A 24016-nucleotide genomic window follows, 5' to 3' on the forward strand; every position below is an offset into this window, starting at 1 on the left:
TACCTCGTAGTAAAGAATTTCTTCTTCCTGTCCAATCTGAACCCAGCTTTCCCATAGCCCTTGCCGGTACAGAAGAGCCACGGCTCGCTCTGCCCGCAGCCTTCCCCAGGCTGACCGAGCCCAGCTCCCAGCTTCGTTCCACGCACACACGCCGTACCCACGCTGCCGCCCGGTCCCGGTGCCCACCTCCTCCCACCCGCAGCGTCCCCGCGTCCCTCCCTCCTTCCCAGCCGGAGGCGGAGCCGCTCCTGCGGGGGTCTCTCCGGGCTGCTCCGCGCTGCCCCGCTCCTCTCCTGCGGCTGCCGCCGGCTCTCGCTGAGCCATGTACGCGGGGCGCAAGCGGAGGAAGCCGGCGGCCCGAGCGTAAGTGCGGAGCGGGGTCAGCGATGGGAGCGGGACCGGGAGCGGGATCAGGGTGAGAGATAGGAGCGGGGCTGGGAGCGGGATTGGGATCAGGAATGAGAGCGGGGCTGGGTTCGGGACGAGGGATGGATGGTGCCGGTTCCGCGCCGGCTCCGCGGTAACGCGTGGCTGCGCCCCGCAGGCTGCACGCTGCAGACACCGGGCGCTCCAACCCTTCCAAGCGGCACCGGGAGCGGCTGAACCAGGAGCTGGAGCGGCTGGCCGCGCTGCTGCCCTTTCCCGAGGAGGTGGCGGCCGGTCTGGACAAGCTGTCCATCCTGCGGCTCAGCGCCGCTTTCCTCCGCGCTAAGAGCTTCTTCCGCGGTGAGTGCCGCTGCGGCTCGGGGAGAAGCGGGCTTCGGGCGCGGCGGAATCAGGGCGATGAAGTTGGTTCTGTCTGTGGGTTGCACTGAAGTAGAAAACTGACACTTGGGCTGGAGGGCACGGCTGAGAGGAGGCACTGTGAGAGCGGCTTTTCCCGTTGTAACGGACCTGAGAAATGCTCGGTGTTTGACAGTGGATAATTACCGCGGTGTGGTTAATTTGGGAGCCTTTTAAAACACACCGCATTAAATACCTTCCTGCGTTCTGCCGCTGTAGTGAATAGCCCATAGGAGGAGTGTTCGGGCAGCCCTGCGCTATGCTGGCCAAGCAGCAGCAGCTATCAGTGACCTCACAAACGATGTTTTTCCAACTCCAAATCACTGAATGAATGGGAAGTCTTTTTTTTTTTTTTTTCCTTTTTCTTTTTTTTTTCCCCCCCATTCTCTTTCAAGCACGGTGGAACTGGCAGGCGGATGGAATGAAAAATTAATGGCCTGAGAGAGCAGTTGTTTGCTTGGCAGCTCCGGGTCGATTTGTTTGTTTGACCGTATCGCCCACAGCTTCCATGCTGCTTTGCCCCGCTAAGGAGCCATGCTGGGGCAGCCCACGCTGCTCCATACTGCCCACATCCACTTCCACAGAACCCAGCATGGAGCCTCAGACCCATCGTGGTGATGCTGGGGGCTGTGGGAGCACTGCTGCTCTCTCAGGAGTAACGGTGTGTGGTGCAGTGCAGGCTCGCTGCTCTCCTGAAACATGAATCATTTAAAGGCTTGTAGGATTTATAGACCGAAAGGGTGGTCGGTTCTTCCTTAGAACAGTTCTGAAATGGCTGCTCTTGTCGTGAAGCACGGCGGCAGAGGTTGGGGTGTGTGGAGTTGGCCTCCTGTGCGGTGTGATGGGGCGCTGTGCTGGGGAAGGGAAGCAGGGGCTGATCCTGGGGCCCTGAGCAGCCATCCCAGCTCCCTGCCTGCAGCCCGACATCCCGGCGGCATTGGCAAGATGGGTACCTTGGTGAGCAGAGTGAGAAACTGGGAAATCCCCTGCTTTGAGCTTCTCTCTTTCTTTATTTGCCTTGGTCATTCCATGCGGTTTGATTTCATCTTCCCAGCAGCCGAGCCACCCGTGTGCCTGAAGCTGTAGGACCGGCTGCCCTGCTTTAAGCCAGGTCACAGCAATTCGGGTGTGAGAGGGGAAACCCCCATCCTTTGGGATGCACATAGTGCCTATGGATCCAGCTGAAGCTCTCCTGCTGCTTAAAAAACAAACAAATAAAACTCCTGATTTAAGCAGTTTATCTAACAGGAGCTCTGAGAAAAGCAGCCTACAAAATTGGGTGATTTCAGAGCGTCTTCAGTCCCTTTTGATGTGAATGCAGAGTGATGCCACTCTAAGAAGCCGTGTGAGATGAAGCTCACCTTAGAGTAGCTTCTGCAGTGCTCCTCTTCAAAATACACAGCCTATTCCCTCCTCGACTTCTATTGTTTGGTTTACTGATAGCAGGCAGCCTGTCCCACAAGTGGATCAATCAGTGCACCAGCAGGTTTCTGCCAGCTGCCATTTCTCCAGCCCCCTTCTTAAATAATTCACTGCAAGCCAGGAATGCTGTCGTCTCCAGGCTGTTGTTTCTCCCAACCTATTTGAAAATCAATTACTTTTAATTTTATTTGAGTATCCTGATCTATACATAGATAGTCACCATCACGCTGCGCTCATCCCTTCAGATCCATGTCCTGTTGCCAGGAATCACACCTGGGGCTTTGTGAACTCGCATGGTGTTTCCAGAGATGCAGACCCTTTGGGGAAAGCCATCCAGCCCAGCCCTGCTTCATCCCACATCCCATCCAGGTGGTACTGCACTAAACCCAGCACCGCTGGCCAGGCCCAGGAGGGTGGGACAGAGCTGCAGTTGGCTGCCACCATCACGTGCCAGACCCCAGCTTCACCTCGGGGACACCCGAGGGGCAGCACATGATGTGTCAGCTTAGCCTGGTGGTGCCTGGCTCCCCTAATCCCTCCCCATGGGCCCAGCTCCTGAGGAGCCAAGCCCTGGGTGCAGGCAGGTGGCCCGCGTCAACCCCTGGGACAAGAGGTTTGTCCTGGAGGGGGCACTGCGGGGGTCTGCAAAGCCATTTCCAAATAGCAGGAAGCGCAGCTTTCTCTCTGCGTGTTACAAGCAGGATGGAGGGAGTCTTTACCCTCTGTTGCAATGCCTAAGATCAACCAGCATGAGCAGTCTTCCAGCACTTCAGCTGCGGGCCATGCTCCCAAGCCTGAAATGGTGCTTCCTTGTTTCCTGGAGCTTAGAGAACCATATAATAGGGTGGGACAGAAGGGACCCCAAAGCCCAGCCATACAATGGGATGGGTCAGAAGAGACCCCAAAGCCCAGCCATACAATGGGACTGGTCAGAAGGGACCCCAAAGCCCAGCCATACAATGGGACTGGTCAGAAGGGACCCCAAAGCCCAGCCATACAACGGGATGGGTCAGAAGGGACCCCAAAGCCCAGCCATACAACGGGATGGGTCAGAAGGGACCCCAAAGCCCAGCCATACAACAGGATGGGTCAGAAGGGACCCCAAAGCCCACCCCGCCTGGCCTTTTGCACTGTCTGGGATAGGGCATCCACAGCTCCTCTGGACAGCCTGTGCCAGCGCTCTGAGTAAATAATTTCTTATATATCCACTCCAAACCTGCCCTCTTTCGGTTTAAAACCATTGCCCCTTGTCCTGCCACTGTTTGAGTGTGTGAAGGATTGTCATTACTTGAAGGACTGTGATTTATCAGCATTACAAGGGTTAGAAGAGCTGCAAAAAGAAGTGACAGCCTGACACACCACTGTCCTCTTTGTCCTCGTTTAAACCTGTGCACGTGCTCTTCTTTTGAGACCAGTGTGCCTTCAGTGGTGCAACAGGGATGTGTAGATGAGGCCTTCCTTGCTTTTAGATGTGCAATTAGATCTTTTAGCAGGACATTCATTATTCACCACGCCTGGTTACAGAACTTGCTGCCTCTGCACCGTTCAGACAAGGGATAAATAATTAATCTATTTAATGAAATTTGTGCCAACGGGGATCTGTGGTAGGTATTATAAGTAAAACTGTTGTATCCATTAAGAATAAGTGTGGCTTTTTGCCTTAAGTGATGCCAGCCAGAAGGCTGGGCATGAACTGTTGCTGCTCCTGAAGAGCCATGAGGTGGTTGAGTTCTCCTCTGCTTCTCCTGTATCAATCCCAGGGCTGGGTTTCGGTCTGAGTCTTCTTGTTTTTAAGCTGTGACCAATGCAAAATCTTGTTCCCACTCGAAGGTTTTGCCTGCATGGAAGAAAGGGAAGGGGGCTGGGATATATCCTCTCAAAAATGTTAATACCAGCTTGCCGGTGCAGAGATTTCTCAGGTCTGCAAAGCCCCTGCAGGTTCAGGAGTTCACCAGTGAGGTGTCCCTTCGGCCTCCCGTGAATCATTTCCCCAGGCTGAGCATGCAGGAGGACCCCCAGCCCTCCCTCCTGTGCCCAAGGACCACTGCTTTCAGGTGGCAATCTCTCCTCACCTTCCTCGGGAGGCTGATGTGCGGTGTCCTGGCCAAGAGCAGAACATCTCTGGGGCTCTGGGGATGGTCTGGAAGGTCAGGAAAGCCCTCATGGGGAATGCAGGATGGTGGCTGGGTTCAGTGGCAGGTGTTGGTACAGAGGACAATGTACCATCTGATTTTAACTGATGTGTCCTCTGGCCCCATAGCTTAGGAGCAGCCCAGATGCCAATAGTGAAGTCTATATTTAGGCAGTGTTTGTGATTCAAGACCATTACTTGCAAGTTTTCTTTCTGCTGGCAAACACAAAACCATTAAAACAGACCTCAGCAACCCTTGACTCTTTTCTCCACCAGGTTTATATTTGTCTTGCACCTCCAGCGTAGCCATCTGGAAGCTGCCAGAGGAGGAGAGGAGACCTTCAATAATTTATAGCCCCTGCATTTCACTCACAGAGACGAGAAGAGTCAATCCATTCTCCTTGCTGGGAGTTTCTGCTGTGCCTGCAATGCCCAGCTTGTTCAGGCTGCATAGCACGGTGCTGAGGGCTCCTTGCAAGGGGTGGACAGAGGCATTGAACCCCCTGGGACAAAGGACCTCTGTGGCCATTACTAAATGATGAGGGAACTTCCAACTGATGAGCTCACTAAACATGTGGATTTTTTTGCAGGATGGAGTGCAGGATCTCATGGTTACTCCACAGATCACAGAATCACAGAATGGCCAGGGTTGGAAGGGACCTCAAGGGTGATGAAGCTCCAATGCCCTGCCACAGGCAGGGCCACCAACCTCCACATTTCTTAGCAGCCCAGGCTGCCCAGGGCCCCATCCAACCTGGCCTTGAACACCTCCAGGGATGGATGGGGCATCCACAGCCTCTCTGGGCAGCTGTTCCAGCAATTATGCCTACTTGTTTTAATGATCTTTGGCTTTAACTGCTCTTTGCTTTGGGTTTGTTAAAGGTATGGAAATGAAAAGGAGAAAAAGAGGATAAAAGAGGAATTCTGGAGTTATGGAAAGGCAGGGGAAACGTCTTTGTTCTGGCTGCTTGTGGCGGTGACTTGGAGGTGTTGCTGCAGCACTGATGTCCCTTCACTGTGCTTTGCTGCAGTTGCTCTGAAGAACCACGGTGCTGAAGGAGCAGAGAGGGATGGAGACCATGAGAGCAGCCCAGCTCTGGGCATGTCAGCAGTACCGGAGGGCGAGCTGCTCCTGCAGGTCAGTGGTCCTCTCCATGGCAGATGCCTTCAAGAACTTTTTCCTTGGGTCCTCTTTCCTTTGAGATTTGCCCAAAGAACAGGCTGTTCTGTTCTCAGTTGCAAGACATTTTGGTGAACGTTGTGATGAAGGGAGGACGCCGTCTGCTGTCCCACTGGTGTGGTTGTTGGTCAGTACAGTGGTTACAGGACTTACTGCAGTAATTTCACTCATAGTGGGTGTGTTTGAGCAGAGTTTATAACTCTTTGGATCCCTGGGGCAGAAAGGGAGTGTTGCCTCTCTTCCTGGAGCAAGTCGCTGTGGCCCTTACGCTCAGATGAGGATACTCACATGCCTTTATGCATGGGGTGCATAAAGGGTCACGCTCCAGCACCACGAGGTCCCACGAGGACACAGTCCCCCTGTTCCTCTCTACCTGGTTCCCAGCCTGGCTGTCATCTGGCACCTACCCAGAAGCTCACTCAGCAGTAATTATAATTACTGTCCTGCCTGATTGCTGCGGAGCCAGGATCTTGGTGTCTGGGGAGAGAAATGCTAAAGCCAAGCTGGTTAATCATGAAAACCTCGAGGGCTTTCCGCTGTCAAAGCACAGAGCTGTGCTCAGAAGGGTTGATGCCCTGCTCATCAGCCTCCTCCTCAGGTTGGATGCTGCCTTTGTAGAGGCACCAAGCAGGGTGTGAACAGCTCCATTTTAGTCTCATCCAGGGCTGAGGGATGCGGCTGGGCTTTAGGACTGAGGACTGGGTGCAGCATCCTTGGGTGTGCAGCCATGCAGGTGCATATTGCCTCCAGTCTGCCTCTCTCCAGCACCATTGAACAAGAACAGAATGCTACCAGACTGTGCTCACCAGCACACAGAGGAGGCCATGCCTCCAGGGCTGCTCAAAGGGTTAAAAAGCGTTTGGCAGCACTAATTAACCTCTGCAGCAGATTCCCACACACTGAGGTCAACCCAGTAAATAGAGAGAGCATTTGTGCCTGAGATAAAGGGAAGGAGAGGGGGGAGAAACACGGACCTGGACAATGAAATGGGAATTGGCAGCAACAATAGCCAGACTTGGCTGAGACAACGCGCTAGACTCTAATTGATCCTGATGTCTGTGGATGGCCAAGTGGGGGAAGTGGGACGGGGCTGGCTGCCCTGCCTGCAGCCAGGTTTTGGGATCCAGGAGGACCTGGTGTCCTTAGGGACAGGTGGCTGGGTGATGGTATCAGCTCCTGAGAGCTCTGTGAGAGCGCTCTGACTTCTGCATGCTAAAGCCGTCCAGGATAGCAACTGCACCATCAAACCTGTGAGGCAACTTCTCTGCACCTTGTGATCCTCACAGATCTCCAGGGGCAAGGGACACTGGCCCTGGTCCCTCCTGCTGCCAGCCCTGAGGCTGCTGTCTCAGAGAGAACACCCAAATTACCACCCAAATGTGTTAAGCTGGTAGGAAAGAGCCTTTCTTGGGGAGGACAGAGGCTCTGAGCAGCTCGGCCTGGGAATGCAGTGTTCCCTTAGATGTTGGTTTTGCAGTCCTGCAGCTACTGGAGTGGACAGAAGGGCCACTGAACTGTAGAGTGTGCATAAATAAATAAATATTTAAAAATACAGATTAACTTTGGCATTAACAACGCCAAAGTTTGGTCCTGCTGCTGTCACGCAGTACTGCCGAGGGGTGATTCCATGTAAGCAGAGTGGGCAGAGCCCATGTGGGTCCTTGGCACCTGGGGGACGTGGGAGGGGTGTGAAAGCAGCAGGCACTGCCAGCACGCTGGGATATGCAGCGTGTTTGTTCCTCACTGCACATCCCCTGTCTTCATTCCCCCAGCTGCCAGGATCCTCCCTGGTCTGTAGGAAGGATGGGAACCATGCAGGCAGAGCCACAGAGGCAGACACAGGTCAAATTTATGTGAAATGCCACTTTGATCCCCTGTTGTCAGAAAGGCACTTTTCCACCAGGATTCCAGAATGGATGGGGTCCTTAATGTATCTGGTTTCATTCTGCAAGTCACTGTGAGATTTGTGCTTGCTCTTTGCATAGGATGTGGATAAATGTCTGAATCTGAATCTGAGCTGCTAGGACAGGGTGATGTGGGTAGAGCTCAGCTGCTGGCCTGCTCTCTCTCCTAGGCACTCAATGGCTTTGTGCTGGTGGTGACATCGGAAGGGCTGATCTTCTACTCCTCGCACACCATCCAGGACTACCTGGGGTTTCATCAGGTTCGTGGGACACCTCTGAATTGCAGTGATGGGTTTGCAGGGCCATGTGGGGCTTCACATACAGGGAAGAAGGCAAGGAGAAGTCTGTGCTGCTGGGTGTCCTGGCCCTGCTACCATCCCTTCTTTCTGCAGGCTCAAAAATCATCCCAAAGGGAGCAGGAATGAGACCTACAATAGGGGAAGCCTTTTACCCTCCCTATGGGTTCAGTGGCTTGGAAATTTGAGATGTGAAGTGCCCCTGCTGTACCGAGCTCAAAGCAGAGGGGGTGAAGTATCTAAAAAGTGCTGTGCTTTTCGTGCCCTAAACCAGCCCAACATCAACTCTGGTGGGGAGTGTCCAACCCCATTCAGCTAGAGGCCTGAGCACAGGGAGACGTGGTGGGATATGGCCAACAGCAGGGGCTGGGGCAGGCCACGTAGCTCACTCAGCTGTTTTTTTCTCTAGACAGATGTTATGCACCAGAGCATCTTCAAGCTGATCCACACTGAGGACCACCAAGAATTCAGGCGTAACCTCCACTGGGCCTTCAACCCACCCCAAAGTGCTGAGGGTGAGCCCTCTCCTGAAGGTACGTGTAGGCACGAGATGCTCCATTCCCCACAGGCACTGGGGAAACAGCTCCCAGCTGCTCCCAGTTTGCATCCTTGTGGTCGCAGATTCATCCAAAACACAAAGCATAGCTTCTGCTGATATGTCCCACAGAAGCTGTGGTCCACGATGCTGCCCTTGCTGGGACCACCACCCTTTGCTGAGGACTGGGACCACCAGCCTTTACTGCTTCCTCAACCCCTCTCTCCTACAGGGAGGAAGAGTCTCAGCTTTCCTGCTGTTGCCTACAAGCCTGATCAACTGCCTTTGGAAAACTCTTCCTTTCTGGAAAGGAGCTTTGTGTGCAGGTTTCGCTGCCTCCTGGATAATTCCTCTGGCTTCCTGGTGAGTGCAGGTTTGTAGCAGGCTCATGCTAAGGGATGATGGAGCGTGAAAGTTGACATTGAAAGGGTTGAAATTCTTTTCTGCCTGCCTCAAGAAGGGGATTTTTCTGCTTTTTTTGTGGGTGTTTGTGTTTGGCCTGCACCTCTTCCTGTGGATTTTATGCCTGTCCTCTCAGTGGCACTGAACCTTGAACAGATGTTCTGGTTATCCGTCACTAATAAGCATTGCTTCTCGGTGGGGTTGAGGTGTAGCTCACGTCGAACAAGGAGCAGCCTATGCATGATGTGATGCGTTGATGCAACTGCAGCATCTGGGTTATCAGTGATGAGCTGCTGCTGTGGGGAGACCAGCATAGCATTCTTTCAAGCTTCCCTCTGCACCCACCAGGGAACAAGGAGGCCACAAGGAGCAATACTCCTGGACCTGTGGTGTTACCCTGGCCTGGGCAGTGTCAGACCCATACGGGATGGGTGTGTATCTCCTTTGTATGGAGGTTCACTGCTCCTGCTGGGCAGCCTCTTTCTCCTGGGGCTTGGTTCTATGCATCAATTCTGCAGCAAGATGGCTTGTTTCCCATGGAGCTCTCCTCCCTCTCTTTCCCTCCGCTCAGCAATGTGTGTGACACTGGCCTTATCTTCTCTTTCTAGGCTTTAAACCTTCAAGGCAGGCTGAGATTCCTTCACGGGCAGAACAAAAGGTCTGAAGATGGGTCTGTGCTGCCCCCGCAGCTGGCTCTTTTTGCTATCTCCACCCCTCTGCAGCCCCCATCCATCCTGGAGATCAGAACCAAGAACATGATCTTCAGGACAAAGCACAAACTGGACTTCACTCCCTTGGCATGTGATGCCAAGTAGGTGGCAGAGCTGATCTGTGGGGTGATGCTGTGTGTCTACACTGTGCTGGTTCGTGCTGAGCCTGGGTGATGTCCCACCTGGACCTGCCACTGAGCTGTGTGCATTCTCCTGTAGGGGGAAGATTGTTTTGGGCTACACCGAGGCAGAGCTGCGGATGTGTGGCACCGGCTACCAGTTCATCCATGCTGCTGACATGCTCTACTGTGCCGAGAACCACATCAGAAGTAAGAGTCCTTTTCCCTTTATGTTCACCTCTGAGGCCAAAGCTCCCTTGGTAGCTGTGTTGAGCCGGGCAGCTCTTTGTCCATAAGACGCTTTGCTTTATGCCTTGCTGCAATGCTCTTGGTGGCGAGCAGGGAGGTGCATCTAGCCAGGGAGGTGTGTTCCCTGCTCATGGAGCCAGCCAGGGCATCCTTCTGTTGTGACTCTACCTGCTTACCAATGCTGGCAACAGCAGCATTGCTTGAGGCAGTCCTGCCTCAGGTGATGTGCTGATGGGCACCAGCATCTGTGCTTCCTCCCGGCAGTGATGAAGACAGGGGAGAGTGGCCTGACGGTCTTCCGCCTGCTGACAAAGGACAAGCACTGGAAGTGGGTGCAGGCCAATGCACGGCTTGTCTACAAGAACAGCAAGCCTGAGTACATCATCGTCACACAGAGACCCCTTGTGTGAGTGCATTTGTTTGTACATAAGCACACCTGTGTGTGCATGCATCGGTGCACATGGGCTGGTTGTAGTAAAGGGGCCTGGGATGACACAAATAGCAATTCTGCATTGCAGAAGCAGTTTACAGCAGGTGCTTGTACACGTGCAAACAGCGATCTCCTCTTCCTCCCCTGCAGAGATGAAGAAGGAGGAGAGCACCTTCGGAAACGATCCATGCATCTTCCCTTCACCTTTGCTACAGGAGAAGCACTCTTATACCAAAGTGCTTTCCCTCTCCCGGGCTTCTGTGATGCTTTCCAGAGCAAAGGGAAAATCAGCAAGTCCAAGAAGACCTCACACAGCAATGGAGGATGCTCCCAGAAGGACAGCATTGCCCCTGGTTCTCTGCTGAGTGCTGTACTGCAGCAGGACAAGGCAGCATATGCCCCCCAGCCAGCTCCTTCACCCAACCACACCTTCAACAGCAGTTTCTTGGCCCACCTCGAGGACACGTCCTCACTGGGTGCAGGATGGGCCTGGAGCACAAGCACCGCTCCAGTTTCCTCAAGGAAGGACAGCCTCAAAGAGGAGTGGGTGCATTTGCAGCAGGAGGACCCTCTCTTGGCCACCTTGAACTCCTTGACAATTAACAGCGACGAGAGCTGCTCCAACAACGAGCTCTTCAGTGCACTGGAGAGCCTGGGGCTGAACGCTGAAGACCTGGAGCTCCTGCTCCTGGATGAGAAAATGGTGATGGTCAATACAGACCCCGATCACACTCTGTCCCTGAGTGACTTCCTCACCAGCAACGAGATCCTCTCCTACATCCACACCACGCCGGGGAACAAGCACAAGGAAGACCTACAGGCTCGTCCCCCGCCAGGCACGACCTCGAGCCCACTGGGATGCTCTGCTGCATACCAGGCCCACACAGAGGCCAAGGACTTGCAGTACCCATCCCAGCAAACACAGCAGCCCGGCACTGTCCCAGGCCAAGCTGCTGCTCTGCTATGGGAGCATCCTCTCTATGATGCACTGGCACAGCAGTCCCCGCTGCCATTGAAGCCGATGGAGGCCGAGCTGCCTGCAGGCCTGCAGAGCAGAGGCGCTGGGGAGGAGGAGCTGCTCCGCTTCCTGCATCTCTCTCAGGTCACACCATGGACTGTAGCTCCCAGCTCACACCTGGGAGCCCCGCCGCAGGCTCAGCAGCTGGACGGTGACTTCCCAGCTGTGCATCCCACCCCAGAGGATGTTCTGCAGACTTTTTCCCTGCCTGTCCCAGGCCGAGGGCGTGGGGCAGCACCAAGCCAGCCGAAACACAAAGCCGGCCGGCGCTTGCTGATGAACAGGCTGTGTGCTCACCATCATCCCTCTGCTCCACGCTTCCTCCCCAGCAGCAGCAGCAGCAGCCCCTGGCAGGACTACGTCTCCCCTCTCCTGACATCCTCAGCTCAGCCTGATTTCTATGGCATCAGCCAAGATTTGATCTGCCAGCGTCAGGACTACTTGGGTCCAGTGCCTGGGCCTGCCGTGCCAGCACTAGGCTCCAATCTGAATGGATTATGCAGCATGGACACTGTAGACAGTGAGAGGTCCCAGGAGGAGATGGTTCCCTACTCTGGGCTTTTCCCATCTTCCTCATACCAGCTTGTTCCTGAGACGCATCCAAGCTCTATTCCCTCCATGTACCCTTTCCTGAGCTCATCTGCAGAGCACTTTGGAAGCACTGGCAGTGTGCTGGAGGCTCCAGCAAACTCCTATGGATTGTACACCTCCATACTGAGACAGGAGAGCAGCCACAAGGTGAAGGTTTCTCTTTGCACTCGAGCTCAGTATTTTCTGTGCTGGGATTTCCTGGGGGGTCTTAGCACAGGAAGGCATGCACTGCCTGTTTGGTAGGGAGGAATCACCTTGCTCTGCCACTTTGCGGTCAGAAAGAAGGACTTCAGGGGCTTTTCTTTGCACCAAGCATTGCAGAACAGGTCAGAATGTGGATTTTTCCCTTTAGACCTTGGCTGTCTGGGGTATGGTTTCCATATGCTTTGTCCTTTCTATGGCATATTCCAGCCATGCGATGTTAAGCTTTGATGGGTGGTCCATATGAGATGAAGATCTGCTATTTTACAGTACAGAGAGTGTTGTCTAAATGCTTCTCAAACTCCAGCAGGTTTGGTGCCATGACCGGTGTCATGATCACTGCCCTGTTCCAAATGCAGAGCGGGAGCCTGTAATTTACAGATACGGTTAATGAGTGAACTGTGGGGCTGCAATACATGGTCAGCTCTGCAAAGGTTGATTATGAAGTCAGTGGGTGAAAATTGGTGTCCACTGGGGAGTATGGATGGACTTGCACTGCTTTCAACCTTGTCAATGAATTGGAGGGCCAGTGAGAGGTGAGCTGGGGAAAAGTGTGCAACAAGTACAGGGATTACTGCTGAGCCCCAGCACCTCCAGGGGAAGCAATGCAGGAGCTTCCCCTCCCAGCAGCATCCTCTGGGCACCCAGCCCATCAGTGTCAGTAAAACGCTACAGAATACTTCACCACTCTCTTTCCTCTCTCTTCTCCTAGCCTGACAGCAGCTGTGTTTTGCCTGGCTCTCGCACGGGACTCCCTACAGATGTGCCAAAGGGCAGCCCTGCTCCCCCCTGCAAGCTGCATCCCCACGCAGAAGTGCTGCCGGATCACCCCCACACTTTCAGTGGTGACTTCTATCTCTAGGAGAACAAGATCAGACTGGGCAAAGTGGGATTATTCACTGGAAAAGGAGCTGCCCTCCAGCTGCAGACAACAGACCTTCCCCCTGCCATGTGCGTCCTGTCTTTGCTCCTGGTGATTTGGCTTGGCTGCTTTCTGAGGTTTTTCAACTTCGCACCATCCTGCCTTGGCAGAGGCTGCACATGCTGGTCCCCTGGAGATGTCCCTGGTTTGGACAAGGAAGTGACAGCCATGGCATGGCAGTTTTCTCCAGGGCACGGTGAGGAAGATCAGCTGGCCTGTGTAGCATTATCCTTATCTTGCATCATCTGAGAGCTGTGTCACTTTGGTCATTTGGAGGACCTCCAACTTTGGAGCACCTTGCTCCCATGCTGTCTCTCATTCCAGCCTCCTTGCTCCTATTTCCCCACTGCGAACTCTGCCCGTGTTGTCTATATACCTTAACGAGAGTCAAATTTGAAATGTTCTGGCTTTAAGTGGCATTCAGAGCCTAGCTGTGGCTCTAGAAAGAGAAAAATTTGCTTTGCAACAGTGACCAGGTAGCTGCATTGGAAGAAGTGGTGTTCATGTGGCAAATCCTCAGGGAGTGTGCTCTCCTCCACACCAGCCTTTGCAGTTCTGCCACGAACCAAGTGCATTTCTGCTGGGCCTCTAGAAATCCAGGCTGCTTCTGTGGCTCTCACCTGGCCACCATGGTTCAGTTCTCCCTGACAGCATCAGGCTGGCTGGGTCTGACCCTCTCTGCCTTCTCCTTCTCAAGTATTGGGAGCAGGATGGCAGATAAGCCGTAACTTGTATCTGTGCCTAAAAAGATCACAGGTAAATTGTGGAGCTGTCTAATCTAAGGAGACTTCAGATTTAGTGCACAAAAAAAAAAAGTTTTCAGTAAAATAAATAAAATAGTGGAATGATTCTTAATTTTACATATGGTATGGTGATATTTTCCCACTGAGTAGAAACACAGCCTATACGTACGTATAGAGCATGAGTTGACAGGTATATTTTTATGCCACTCCAGGGGAGAGAAAAAAAATCTCTTTGTTTCACAAAGCACTGAAGGAATGGTCTGTGGAATGGGACAAACAGACTATGTGTAAGATCAGAAATATGACGACCCTTTAAGAAACCTGACAAAACATCATCCCTCTTCCTACGTGTCCAGCTTTGGTTCTGTGTTAACTGTCAATATTTTTCTTTCAATAAATGGTTTTGGACTTCAGCCCTTGGCGTCTCTCTTGCTGGTTGTGTACCTGTCTCAAGAAGCACAATTGCTTTTGTATTAAAGTCAGAAACAATTTTGAAGTGTACTTCAAAACTCAATGGAGAAGGGTGAACACGTGGTTTTGGACTTGCAATGCATAGGACCAGGGCCTGTGACTTGGCCATGCCATCAAGCTGTGCACTGCTGGATGTTGTCCCACGAGGTGTTTCTGCAAGGTCTGCTAAGCAAAAGCCATCATCTCAGCAGCAGGAGGTGCCCTGCAGCCCCTCTGCTCCCCACCACAAGCTCTCCAGGGAGGCCGGCACATCCATAATTCATTCCCAGCCTCACACCAGCTGCTGCTTGTCTCCTTGGCCTTATAACACCTATTTGCAATGCACCAGGCCAGCCCTGGGACCCCAGCTGGAGCTGTGCCAAAGGAGAAGATGCTGTCTGATATCTGAGCATCTACGGCCTGCCTTGAGCTGTAGAAAAGAGCATCAGGTGGGTGAGCTTTGCTTGGTGGGGTGCTTTCACCCTGAAAAGCTGACGAGGATGCTAGTGGGCTTGGCTCTGTCTGGAGAAGGGGAAGATGAGCCATAGTGACTCATGGCTCCAGATCTCCTCAAGTGTTCAGCTGGCCCTGCTCCATCGGTACCGTGGGACTGAAGGTCTGCTGAAAGTCCAGCTTAACACTTCTAACTCTGTGCAAGCAGGAGAGGAGGAAAACAAAGGAGATTTTCCTTCTGCCTCTTTCTCCTCATGCCGCAGCAAATGCAGCAATAGGAGCCCACTGCCACATGCAGGCCCTGGTCCCACAGTGATATTCCCATATCCCATGGTGGCACCATGGATGCTGGGAGCAGGCGTCTCCCAGGGCCCCAGAGCACTGGGCAGTAAGGTAAACATCTCTATAAAGGTGAGCTTGGTGTTTGCCCACACCATCTACGTGCACATCCACTATACACGGGGCTGTGGGCAGTAGAGCAGAAGGCTTTCTTACGGTTTGCACATGAAATAGAGAGGAAGGCTGGCGTGGGAATGCACCATTCATCACACCTGGCCCGTGTCCTCCCTGCTGCCTTATTATTTGTATTACTTCTTTTATTATTTCTGAACATCGGAAAGTCTAATTTGGATGGGCTGAAAGTTTTCTTGCTCTTTATGATAACTGTGTGTGCCACCAAAATAATCTGCCAGCTAATGAGAAACGTTTCTATAGGAAATGTTTTCAGATCCCCCGATTAATTATTTCAGACTGAGATGTGCTTGAATTTTCTTGATGGATTTCAGAAATCAAGCTACAGACAAAACACCACCCTGTGTTTACCCCTCACTGAAACATTTTAGGACATGAATAGGAACCTCTGCAAAAAGAGGCTTTTCCTCCTTCTCCAGTGGCAGGAGAGAGTTTACCAATCTGACCTTGAGGCTCATAGATTAGATGCTGTCCTTCAGGTATTTACTTGCAGTTAATTTGAGACTTGTTCTCCCAAGGAGCCTGTAGGCTCACCAGCAGCAGAACTGGACGCTGTTCTTCCCAGTGCTGGCAGAAAAGGCAGCCTGGTGTGGTGGGACTGGGCAGCCTCTGGGGCTCTCCAGCAGCACCCACAGAGAGGAGGAGGAGGGCAGCAGGCTGAGCTCAGCACTCTTTCCCTGGAGAATTCTGCAGTGAAAGTGGCTTTGAAGAAAGGGGGAAAGAAAGCCTGGCAAGGCCAGCTGGGAAAAGAAAGGGGCAATCATTGTAGGTGCTGGCTGTGGAGGCAGTCTAGCATCATTAAAGCAATGCAGGTGAAGGGCATTTGGTGACTTTCTGCTTGCTTTTGGCTCATGACCTGCAAATCCATAGGAAAGGTGCTCAGGTCTGAGATCTGCATGCATCAGCAGTGATGGCTGCTCTGTTGGCGGTATTCTGTTCTGTCATTAGGCCTGGAGTTAATTACAGACCTCTAGTGGGGCTTCATGTTTGCAGACTGTACCCACTGAGCACCCTAGCTACTTTCTTGAAGCATGGTTTGATGGTGGGATCAACCTTGCTGTTTTATCAGTGCGTTCCTTAAGCAGCAAGACCAGTTTGAATCAGCTGCAGCGGCTCTGATCCCACAGGAACTTGGATCTTTACACCTCTCGTCCTGTTGCAGTTGGATTTTTTGGGTTTGATTTAGTGGGTCAAGAAGTTCTTGCTGGCATTTGGCTTTCTTCTTTGTTTCCAGAATGAAAAAAACAACACTCGCCTGTTATGTTGTGGGTTTTTTGTTTTTTTTTTTTCTGAGAGAAAAGATGGGAAGAAATTAGATCAAAGCAATCTTAGCTTTTCTAGCCAAGTTGCTTAGGCAAGTCTTTACATCCCTTGAAATACATTGAGCGTGGCTCCAGGGGCTATTGTGGAGACTCAGCACTGTAAAAATGCAGATTTCAGGGAAAGCCTTATGCATTGTGACAATTTAAAGTATCCCTGAAGGGCATTCACTCAGGCAGAAGCGCATTTTATTTGAAGCAAATTATGAATGAGACAGGAGAAGGATTTTGTTTTATTTTATTTCTGCTGGAGATGGACATTGGATCAATTAAGCAGAGCAGAGGCCACAGAGCAGCTCAATTTGCAAAAGGGCAAAACACAGAGGAGGTGGCTGCATCCTGCCTGGCTTCCAGGCCGTCCTTCTCCTCTCTGGCAGAGGAAGTGGAGGAACAAGGCTGCAGAATGCCAGGATGCTGTGGTTTGGGGAATCCTGACACGCACACGGAGACTTGCTGACCGAAGTGTGGTGATGGCACCCATCCATGGGCACTGGGGATCCCCTTGGCTCTGCTCTTCCTCTTGGAGATGCTGGTTCTCTGGGCTGCAGAGCCCAGGAGCTGCGTGTGTATGTGTGCCAGGAATGCTGCTGCTCAGCCTGGGAATGCTTGAGCTGACCAAATGCACTGCAAATGCATTTATGTATTTATGAATAAAGATATGCATTTATGCTATTCTAAGGAGAGAAGACCATATGGTTTTAGCATGCAGTAGTTCATCCTGTAGTGTCTGTGTGTATATAGAACGTATTTATTATCTTTGTCTGTACCTACCCAGAAATACACAACAGCTGAGATTTTCCTGTTTAAATATAGCTTTACAAATCCTTTGGACACGAATACCAGTAAAAGAAGTTGTTCTCCCCTTGATAGAGACCTTTTCTTGGTGGCATACCTGTCGATGTAATTCTTATTTATTTAATCTCGCTTTTACATCTGTGCTCAGAATTTTCCACAGCGTGGTCTGAGAACTGGAAATCTAGGTCAGAAGTCCAACTGGACCTCATAGCCCACACCACCTGAGCGTCAAAAGCCCAGATTTTGGAACTTAATGGGATATACAGGCCTGCCAGAAGGTGGAACCTCCAGTAATGTGGAATAATGGCTCTGCTGCCATTCCTAGTTGCGTTTGGTCAGGGCAGTTTGAACTCAGCAACAGATGAATCTAGCACTAACTGCAAGAGCAAGCATGGGGAAGACACTGGTTGCTGCTTGGCATTCAATAGTGGTGAAACAAAAAGGGTGGTGGTGGTGAGGGAGTAAAGCAGCACAACCTGCTGAGGCTCATACTATCCCATGAGAAGCCCACTGGTACCCTGGGACACATTAAAAAGAGCACAGCCAGCAGGTCAAAGGAGGTTATTCTCACCCTCTCACCTGCCCTGGTGAGCACACAGAGGCTGGCCAGGAGGTTTAGAAAAGGGGATGTTGCTGTACCACACAGAGACCACACAGCTGACAGCCCCATAGAGGCTGCAGCTCAGTCCCAGAGTGCAATCATACGGTGCAGGATGCCTCCAGCTATCAAGTTCCTGGTCTGGCAGGGTACATGGGGATGCTGTGAGGAGTCTCTGTACACACACTACATACCTCTCTGTGCGATACTTCTGGCTCTGTTCTAGCCCAAGCACCACAACCAGGAGGACATGCTGGCCAGCTTCCTCATTACCAGCTCCTCTGCGGTCTGAGATGTTCTTAGAGATGATGAAGTGGGCCAAAATGATGCATGAGGTTCAGCCTCTGCCTGCTGGTGGTAGAGCCCAGCTTTGCAGAGTTCAGTGGGAAGAGAGAGAAAGCCACACAGCTTGGAAAAGAGAGATGAAGCTGTAGTAGAGCTGCAGCCCACCAGTAAAATGAACATGGCAAATATCTGTCCTAACGAAACACATTTATTGCATTGCAAATAAATGTATCTGGAACATAGTCCTGGTCACCCTGCTTTGGGTGGGCCTGCTCAAGCAGAGGGTTAGACCAGGCAGCCTCTGGTCTTTCCAACCTCATCCATTCTGTGAAAAAGAAGGTCGATGCATCCCAAGCAGAGCCAAACGGACACTCGCAGTCTCTTTTTCTTGCTTGGTTAACAGGGAGCATTCTTATCTGTAACACTTTTCTCTTGATGTCTTCTAGATCCTTTCTTTTCCCTGTGAGCTGAATGAAGTGCTTTGCCTCTGGGCTCTTTCAGGTCACAAAGCAGCCATCTTCCAGGGGTTGTAGTCAAACCTCCAGAGCTAGATGCCAGACACCTGGCTAGGTCTTAAAATCTCACCAAGTGCATGAGCCCTATCTAGTAATCTGTTAGAAAGTAGCCATGTCCTTCCTGCTGTTTCTCTGGAAGAGCCTTGAATGTTTTGACAGATCTGTGAATAAAACATGGTGTTCCAGGAGGCATGGGAGCTATTAGTCGGAGGCCTCATATGGGAAATAGGCTGCTTATGCCTCTCCTGTGCTTGCCCTGCAGGGGCTGCAGGAGGTAGTGCATCCCCTGGCACTGTCAGCCTGGATGGAGTAAAGTCATAGGGACAGATCCGTGGCCATGGCCAGGGCACTGGGCTGGCCCTGCATGCAAGCTGATGGGTTCTGGAGCCTGGTCCCCTGGGAGCAGCAGCCACTGTGCAGGACAGGGAGCCAAGCATCCTGCTGGGGTCTCCTTGGCAGATGCCCTGGCTGCCTCGAGAATTGGCTCCGCAAGGGCTGCAGAGCTTTCAGCTGCCTTTCAGCCCTGGCTCCAGCTCTGGGGACCCTCTGTCCTGCTGCCCCTGCAGCACCAGCTATGTGAGGTGGTCCTTGACCCACAGCTCTGCCCCATGCATTGAATCCACTGGCTTTCCATTTTCCAGCTGCTTCCAACCATGTGCAGGCAAAGTACCTGAGTCTTGCCAAGGTATGGTGGACAAACGCCTTGTCTCTGTGCAGTGGATACCACTAGCAATCTCTGCTGCTCTGCAGGCCACTCTAGTAACATCCATAGTTGCTGCCAAGTCCCTGAGAAAGATGCAGCTGAGGAGCCTGGCAGAGACACGGCAGACACAGAATGCCGGTGAGTGCCTGTAAGACGCCTCGAGCCCATTTACCCCCTCCAGTGGCTCCATCCCAAAGCCACTCCGAGTGTCCTCAGGTCTGCTCCATCACCGTCCCAGCAGACACAGAGCAGACTCACACCAGCCCTGTGCCCCCACACTCAGCCTCGGGTCAGTCCCGTTCCTCTCTGAGCAAACTCGATGCAGCTCTGTGCCCGCCTTGCCGGCTGGGAGCAGCTCTGTACCCCACCGCAGGAACACCTACCACGCTTCCTTCCTTGTGTGCTGTCACAGTTTTGCTCGTCCTTGGCTGACATGCTCCTCGCAGGGCTGCTTTCCCCTGCCAGGAGCCAGTGTGTGTCTCTGCCACACGATGGCAAGCCAAGACTGTGCAACAGCACCAGAAGCAGGGACTGGAGCAGCAGGGCTGGGGCGATGCTGGACACAGGCACAGCAGGGAAATGAGTGTCTGGGGAGCAGCTGTGCAGGAGGAGCCTGGGGGTGCTGGTGACAGCAGCTTGGAGCTGCATGCCCTGGTAACCACGAAGATGAACTGTATCTTGGGGTGCATCTGCATCAGCACATGGTCAAAAGAGGGGATTCTCCCACTGTATTTAGACTGGCTTTGACTATTATGTGCAGTTCTGGGCTAAACAACATAAAAAGGTTAAGGTGCTGAATGGGTTGGGTGCCCTGGTAAGTAGGACACTGAGAATGCTGAGTTACTGAATGCCTTCTTTGTTTTACTGATAAGACTGGTCCTCAGGAACCCTAGAGCTTGGAGGCAAAGAAGGAGAAAAGAAGATTACCAGGAATAGTCAACACGGATTCACCAAGGGGAAATCGTGCAGAGACCCACCCTCTGCTCACCATCTACCATGTCATGACTGGCTAAGTAGATGGGAAGAGAGGAATGGATGTTGTATACCTTGACTTCAGGAAGTCTTTTGACATTGTCTCCCATAACATACTCATAGGTAAGCTTAGTAGGTATGGGAAGATGAGTGGACAATGGGATGAATGGAAAATTGGCAGACTGGAAGAGCTCAGAGGATTGTGATCAATGACACAGTCTAGCTGGAGGCCTGCAACTAGTGGTGCTCCCCAGGGGTTGGTGTTGGATTCAGTCTTGCTCAGTGTCTTCATCAGTGACCTGGATGAAGGGAGAGAACCCACCCTCAGCAAGTTTGCGGGTGATAAGAAGCTGGGAGGAGAGGCTGACACACCTGAAGGCTGTGCTACCATTCGACGAGACCTGAACAAGTTGGAGAGTTGAGTGGAGAGGAACCTGATGAGGTTTAGTGTAGAGCAAGAGTAAGGTCTTGCATCTGTGGAGGAATAACTGCTTGCATCTGTACAGGTTAGGGGCTGTCCTGCTGGAGAGGAGCTCTGCAGAGAGCGACCTGGGTGTCCTGGTGGACAACAGGTTGGCCATGAACCAGCAGCGTGCCCTTGCTGGTAGGAAGGCCAATGGTGCCACAGGGTGCTTTACAGAGAGCATGGCCAGCAGGCCAAGGGAAGTGATACTTCCTCTCTGCTGTGCCCTGGTGAGGCCACATTTAGGAGGCTGTGTCCAGGTCTGGGCTCCCCAGTTCAAGGCAGACAGGGAACAGCTGGAGAGAATCCAGCGGTGGGCCACAAAGATGGTCGGGGTCTGGAGCACCTGCATGAGGACAGGCTGTGGGAGCTGGGGCTGTGCAGCCTGGAGAAGACTGAGGAGGGATCTTATCAACACTTACAAATATCTAAAGGGAGGGAGTCAAGTGGATGGAGCCAGGCTGTTTTCTGTGGTGCCCAGCAAAAGGACAAGGAGCAATGGGCACAAACTGGAACACAGAAACCACCTGATATTCCATCAGCAGATGAGACCCCATTGGAGAAGGGCTGACTGGCTGTCAGCTGCTTTCACACACATCTCATTGCAGAATGTATCCTTGGTTCCTGGCCTCTTCTTCAGCACTTGTGATCGTGTCTGATGACCCATAACTATCCCACGAGCTTGTGGCTGTTTGACATGGTCAATCTCCAGGCTCAGGAAGGACCTGATGCCACGTTTGCAGAGACACTCACTCCATCAGAGGCCTCAGCAGCTCCAACACTTGGTGTCTTGGCTTCAGTGAAAGCGCAAGTGCATTTGAGTCACCAAGCCTTGGGTGGCCAAGGACGCTGGGCTTTCAAGAGCCCCTTTCAAAGGGCCACATCCCATTAAGATGCTCTTTTGCCTTCACAGCAGATGGGCAGGAGAAGAAACCCAACTTTCCTACGATGAATCATCACCAGAGGAATGATGCAGATGATTGTCAGCTGTGTTGCTGGGGTGATGTGCCAAAAAGCCAACTTCAGGGGTTGGGAGCCAGGCAGGGTTGGCTGTGCTCTCACAAGGGATGAGGTGTTGGGACAGAGAAGTCACGAACCCAGAACACAATGTGGGTAAGCAGCCTCATACCTGCAGCCAGCAGCATGCACCTACAGGGGAGGAAGTTGCAGGTACTGAGAAAAGCAGTTTCAGCTACAGCTGGTTTTGCCACGCAGGGGATGTTTGTTTGTGCCTGGAGGGCACGCTCCTGCAGCTTGCCAGACTTGGCTGTTCTCCACAGCATGGAGCCAGGGTGGATGGCTGTCAGCAGGTGGAGGGAGGTATTCTGCAGAGCAGGGCCACTGTTTGGTGCTTACCATACTTCAGAGAGGTCTATGACAAGGTTCTAAAAACTCTAGAGAACCCAGGGTGAAACGTGTGCCTGTGAGGACACCTGTGCAACTGCCTCTCCATGCAGCAAGGGCTAGGAATGGGCTTTTATTGGAAAGCATAACATCTTGTCTGAGCATGAGAAGCCAGGAGATGGAGTTTTGAGAAGCCTCTTCAAACTCAAGCAGCTCGAGGGAAAACCAATTACAGGACCAGGAATCCCCCACCCCCATTTAGTCTGCACATTGGAGAGACCCACAGCCCACCAGCCAGCAGTGGCAGACACGGCTTGAGAGAGGGCAGAGGAGCCCCTTCTGGGGGCCACAAGGGCACAGTGAGCCTTCAGAGGCCAAGCCTGCACCTTGTTTCTCTGCTGAGGGAAGGAGGGTTGTGGGGGGTGGTGGGGGAAGCAGAATTTGGCAGCTCACTCTCTTTGGAAAGGGTCCGGCTGCCTCAGGAGAAATTCTTGACATAGTTTTGTTGTAGAGAAAGTGCTGACCTGTTCAGGGGTGTTTGCTGAGCAAGTGAAGACGAGCCAGAGGCAGCTCGCAAGTGCTGGGAGAAAAGGGGCTGTCTTTTCTTCTCTGGGGGTGGGCAGCAGTTCAGGCAGCAGTTCAGGCCCTTTGGGGAAGCGGTGCCCTGTGGCAGTTGTTTGCATGCCATCAGCAACTGCAGTAGGATGCCCTGATGCTCACTGCCCTTGCCTGCTGCCAGGGGAATGCTCGGACCCCAGCAGAGAAGCCAGAGGTATCACTCCACGTAAGGTAGTGAGTGACAAAGTGTAAGCTGTGTGTCCTGGCTCCTTGGCACCTTTTGGGATGCGCAGGACACAGAAGGTAAGGACAAAACCTTTTAATGCAATAAACGCTGTCATTCCTCCAGAAGCGGTCTGGGAATGGCCAGGGGGAAGATGCCCTCCCAAACCAGCTCCCACACAGCACATGGGACACAGCTCTGGGACAGCTGGGAAACCACTTGGTTTTAATTTTGTGGTAAGGAAGAGCAGGCAGAAGAAATCCATCACGCGGCTATTCAATAGCAAGGCGAGAGACTGTGTAAGAATATGTGTCAAAAAAAGAAAGAAGAAAGAGGCCCATCCCAGATTTCCCAACACTGTGGTCCACAAAGCCAGAGGCCTCCGCGCTGCCAAGGGGCTGAAGGGAAATGCTGTACTCAGAGCCACAGTGCAACGTGTACCAAAGAGCAAATAGGGCCGTGAAGACCTCACGCAGCAGCTGGGAAAGAACAGGGAGCACAGAGCCAGGGTTGGTACTGGAGAGCAGAAGGTTCGTCAAAGGGAAAGCAAACTGGGAAAAAGAGGGAGAGCAGGATGGTTGTGGGCAGGCTGGAGGAGCACCTCCTGCAGCACCCACTGGGCCAGAAAGGGGTGGGAAATGCTGATGGTCAGTAGGAGTGTGGCCAGGATGGTCCCACAGCACCAGCCATCACGAGATGCTCCGTGGGGAGTGAGGCATTTCCTCTTCCCAGGGAGGAAACGGCTCCTATTTTGAGTCCTGCTGGAGCAGGGATTTCAATTTTTTTTTTCTTTTTTTTTCTTTTTTTCTGAGGCTTATCTGATTGTTTCAGGGGAGATGCCACATATATTCTGGAAAGGCACCAAGACAGCAGCACTGCCGGGACCCCAGGTTGTAGGGCTGTCTGCTCTTGCTGTTGCCTGCACAGAAGGAAAACGTAGCTGTGGCTCTGCTCCCAGCACAGGGGCTGTGCACACCATGCACTGCCTCCAGCTCTCTGCTGGCTGCTCTGCCAGGCACTGCTGTGCACTGTGACCCATATGTCCTCCCACCGCATGCCACTGTGCTAACAGCAGCTTGTTAGCATCAAGTCCAGCAAGCCAACAGTGCTGCTCATGGGCATCTCCCAAACTGCAGCACGGGCTCAGTGCTGTCGCCGTGCCAGAGCCTGCTCCCTCCTGCCAATCTCATCTTGCATGGCCCCACGTTCAAGGCTCTCCCCCTGCTCAATC

The 24016-nt window shown here is 52.6% G+C and overlaps 1 protein-coding gene across 1 annotated transcript; it reads left to right on the top strand.

The window, feature by feature from the left end:
- The first annotated feature begins 251 nt into the window (after window positions 1-251).
- LOC125696923 (aryl hydrocarbon receptor-like) lies at window positions 252-12928 on the top strand. Its single transcript, XM_048953289.1, has 11 exons — window positions 252-363; window positions 545-726; window positions 5368-5474; window positions 7591-7680; window positions 8126-8249; window positions 8484-8614; window positions 9262-9464; window positions 9583-9692; window positions 9996-10137; window positions 10312-11917; window positions 12684-12928. The coding sequence occupies exons 1-11, from the start codon at window positions 323-325 to the stop codon at window positions 12831-12833; spliced, it is 2886 nt and encodes a 961-aa protein (XP_048809246.1). The 5' UTR covers window positions 252-322; the 3' UTR covers window positions 12834-12928.
- The last annotated feature ends 11088 nt before the right edge of the window (window positions 12929-24016 follow it).

This window comes from Lagopus muta, chromosome 8 (assembly GCF_023343835.1).
Source record: "Lagopus muta isolate bLagMut1 chromosome 8, bLagMut1 primary, whole genome shotgun sequence".
NCBI classification, from domain to species: Eukaryota; Metazoa; Chordata; class Aves; order Galliformes; family Phasianidae; genus Lagopus; species Lagopus muta.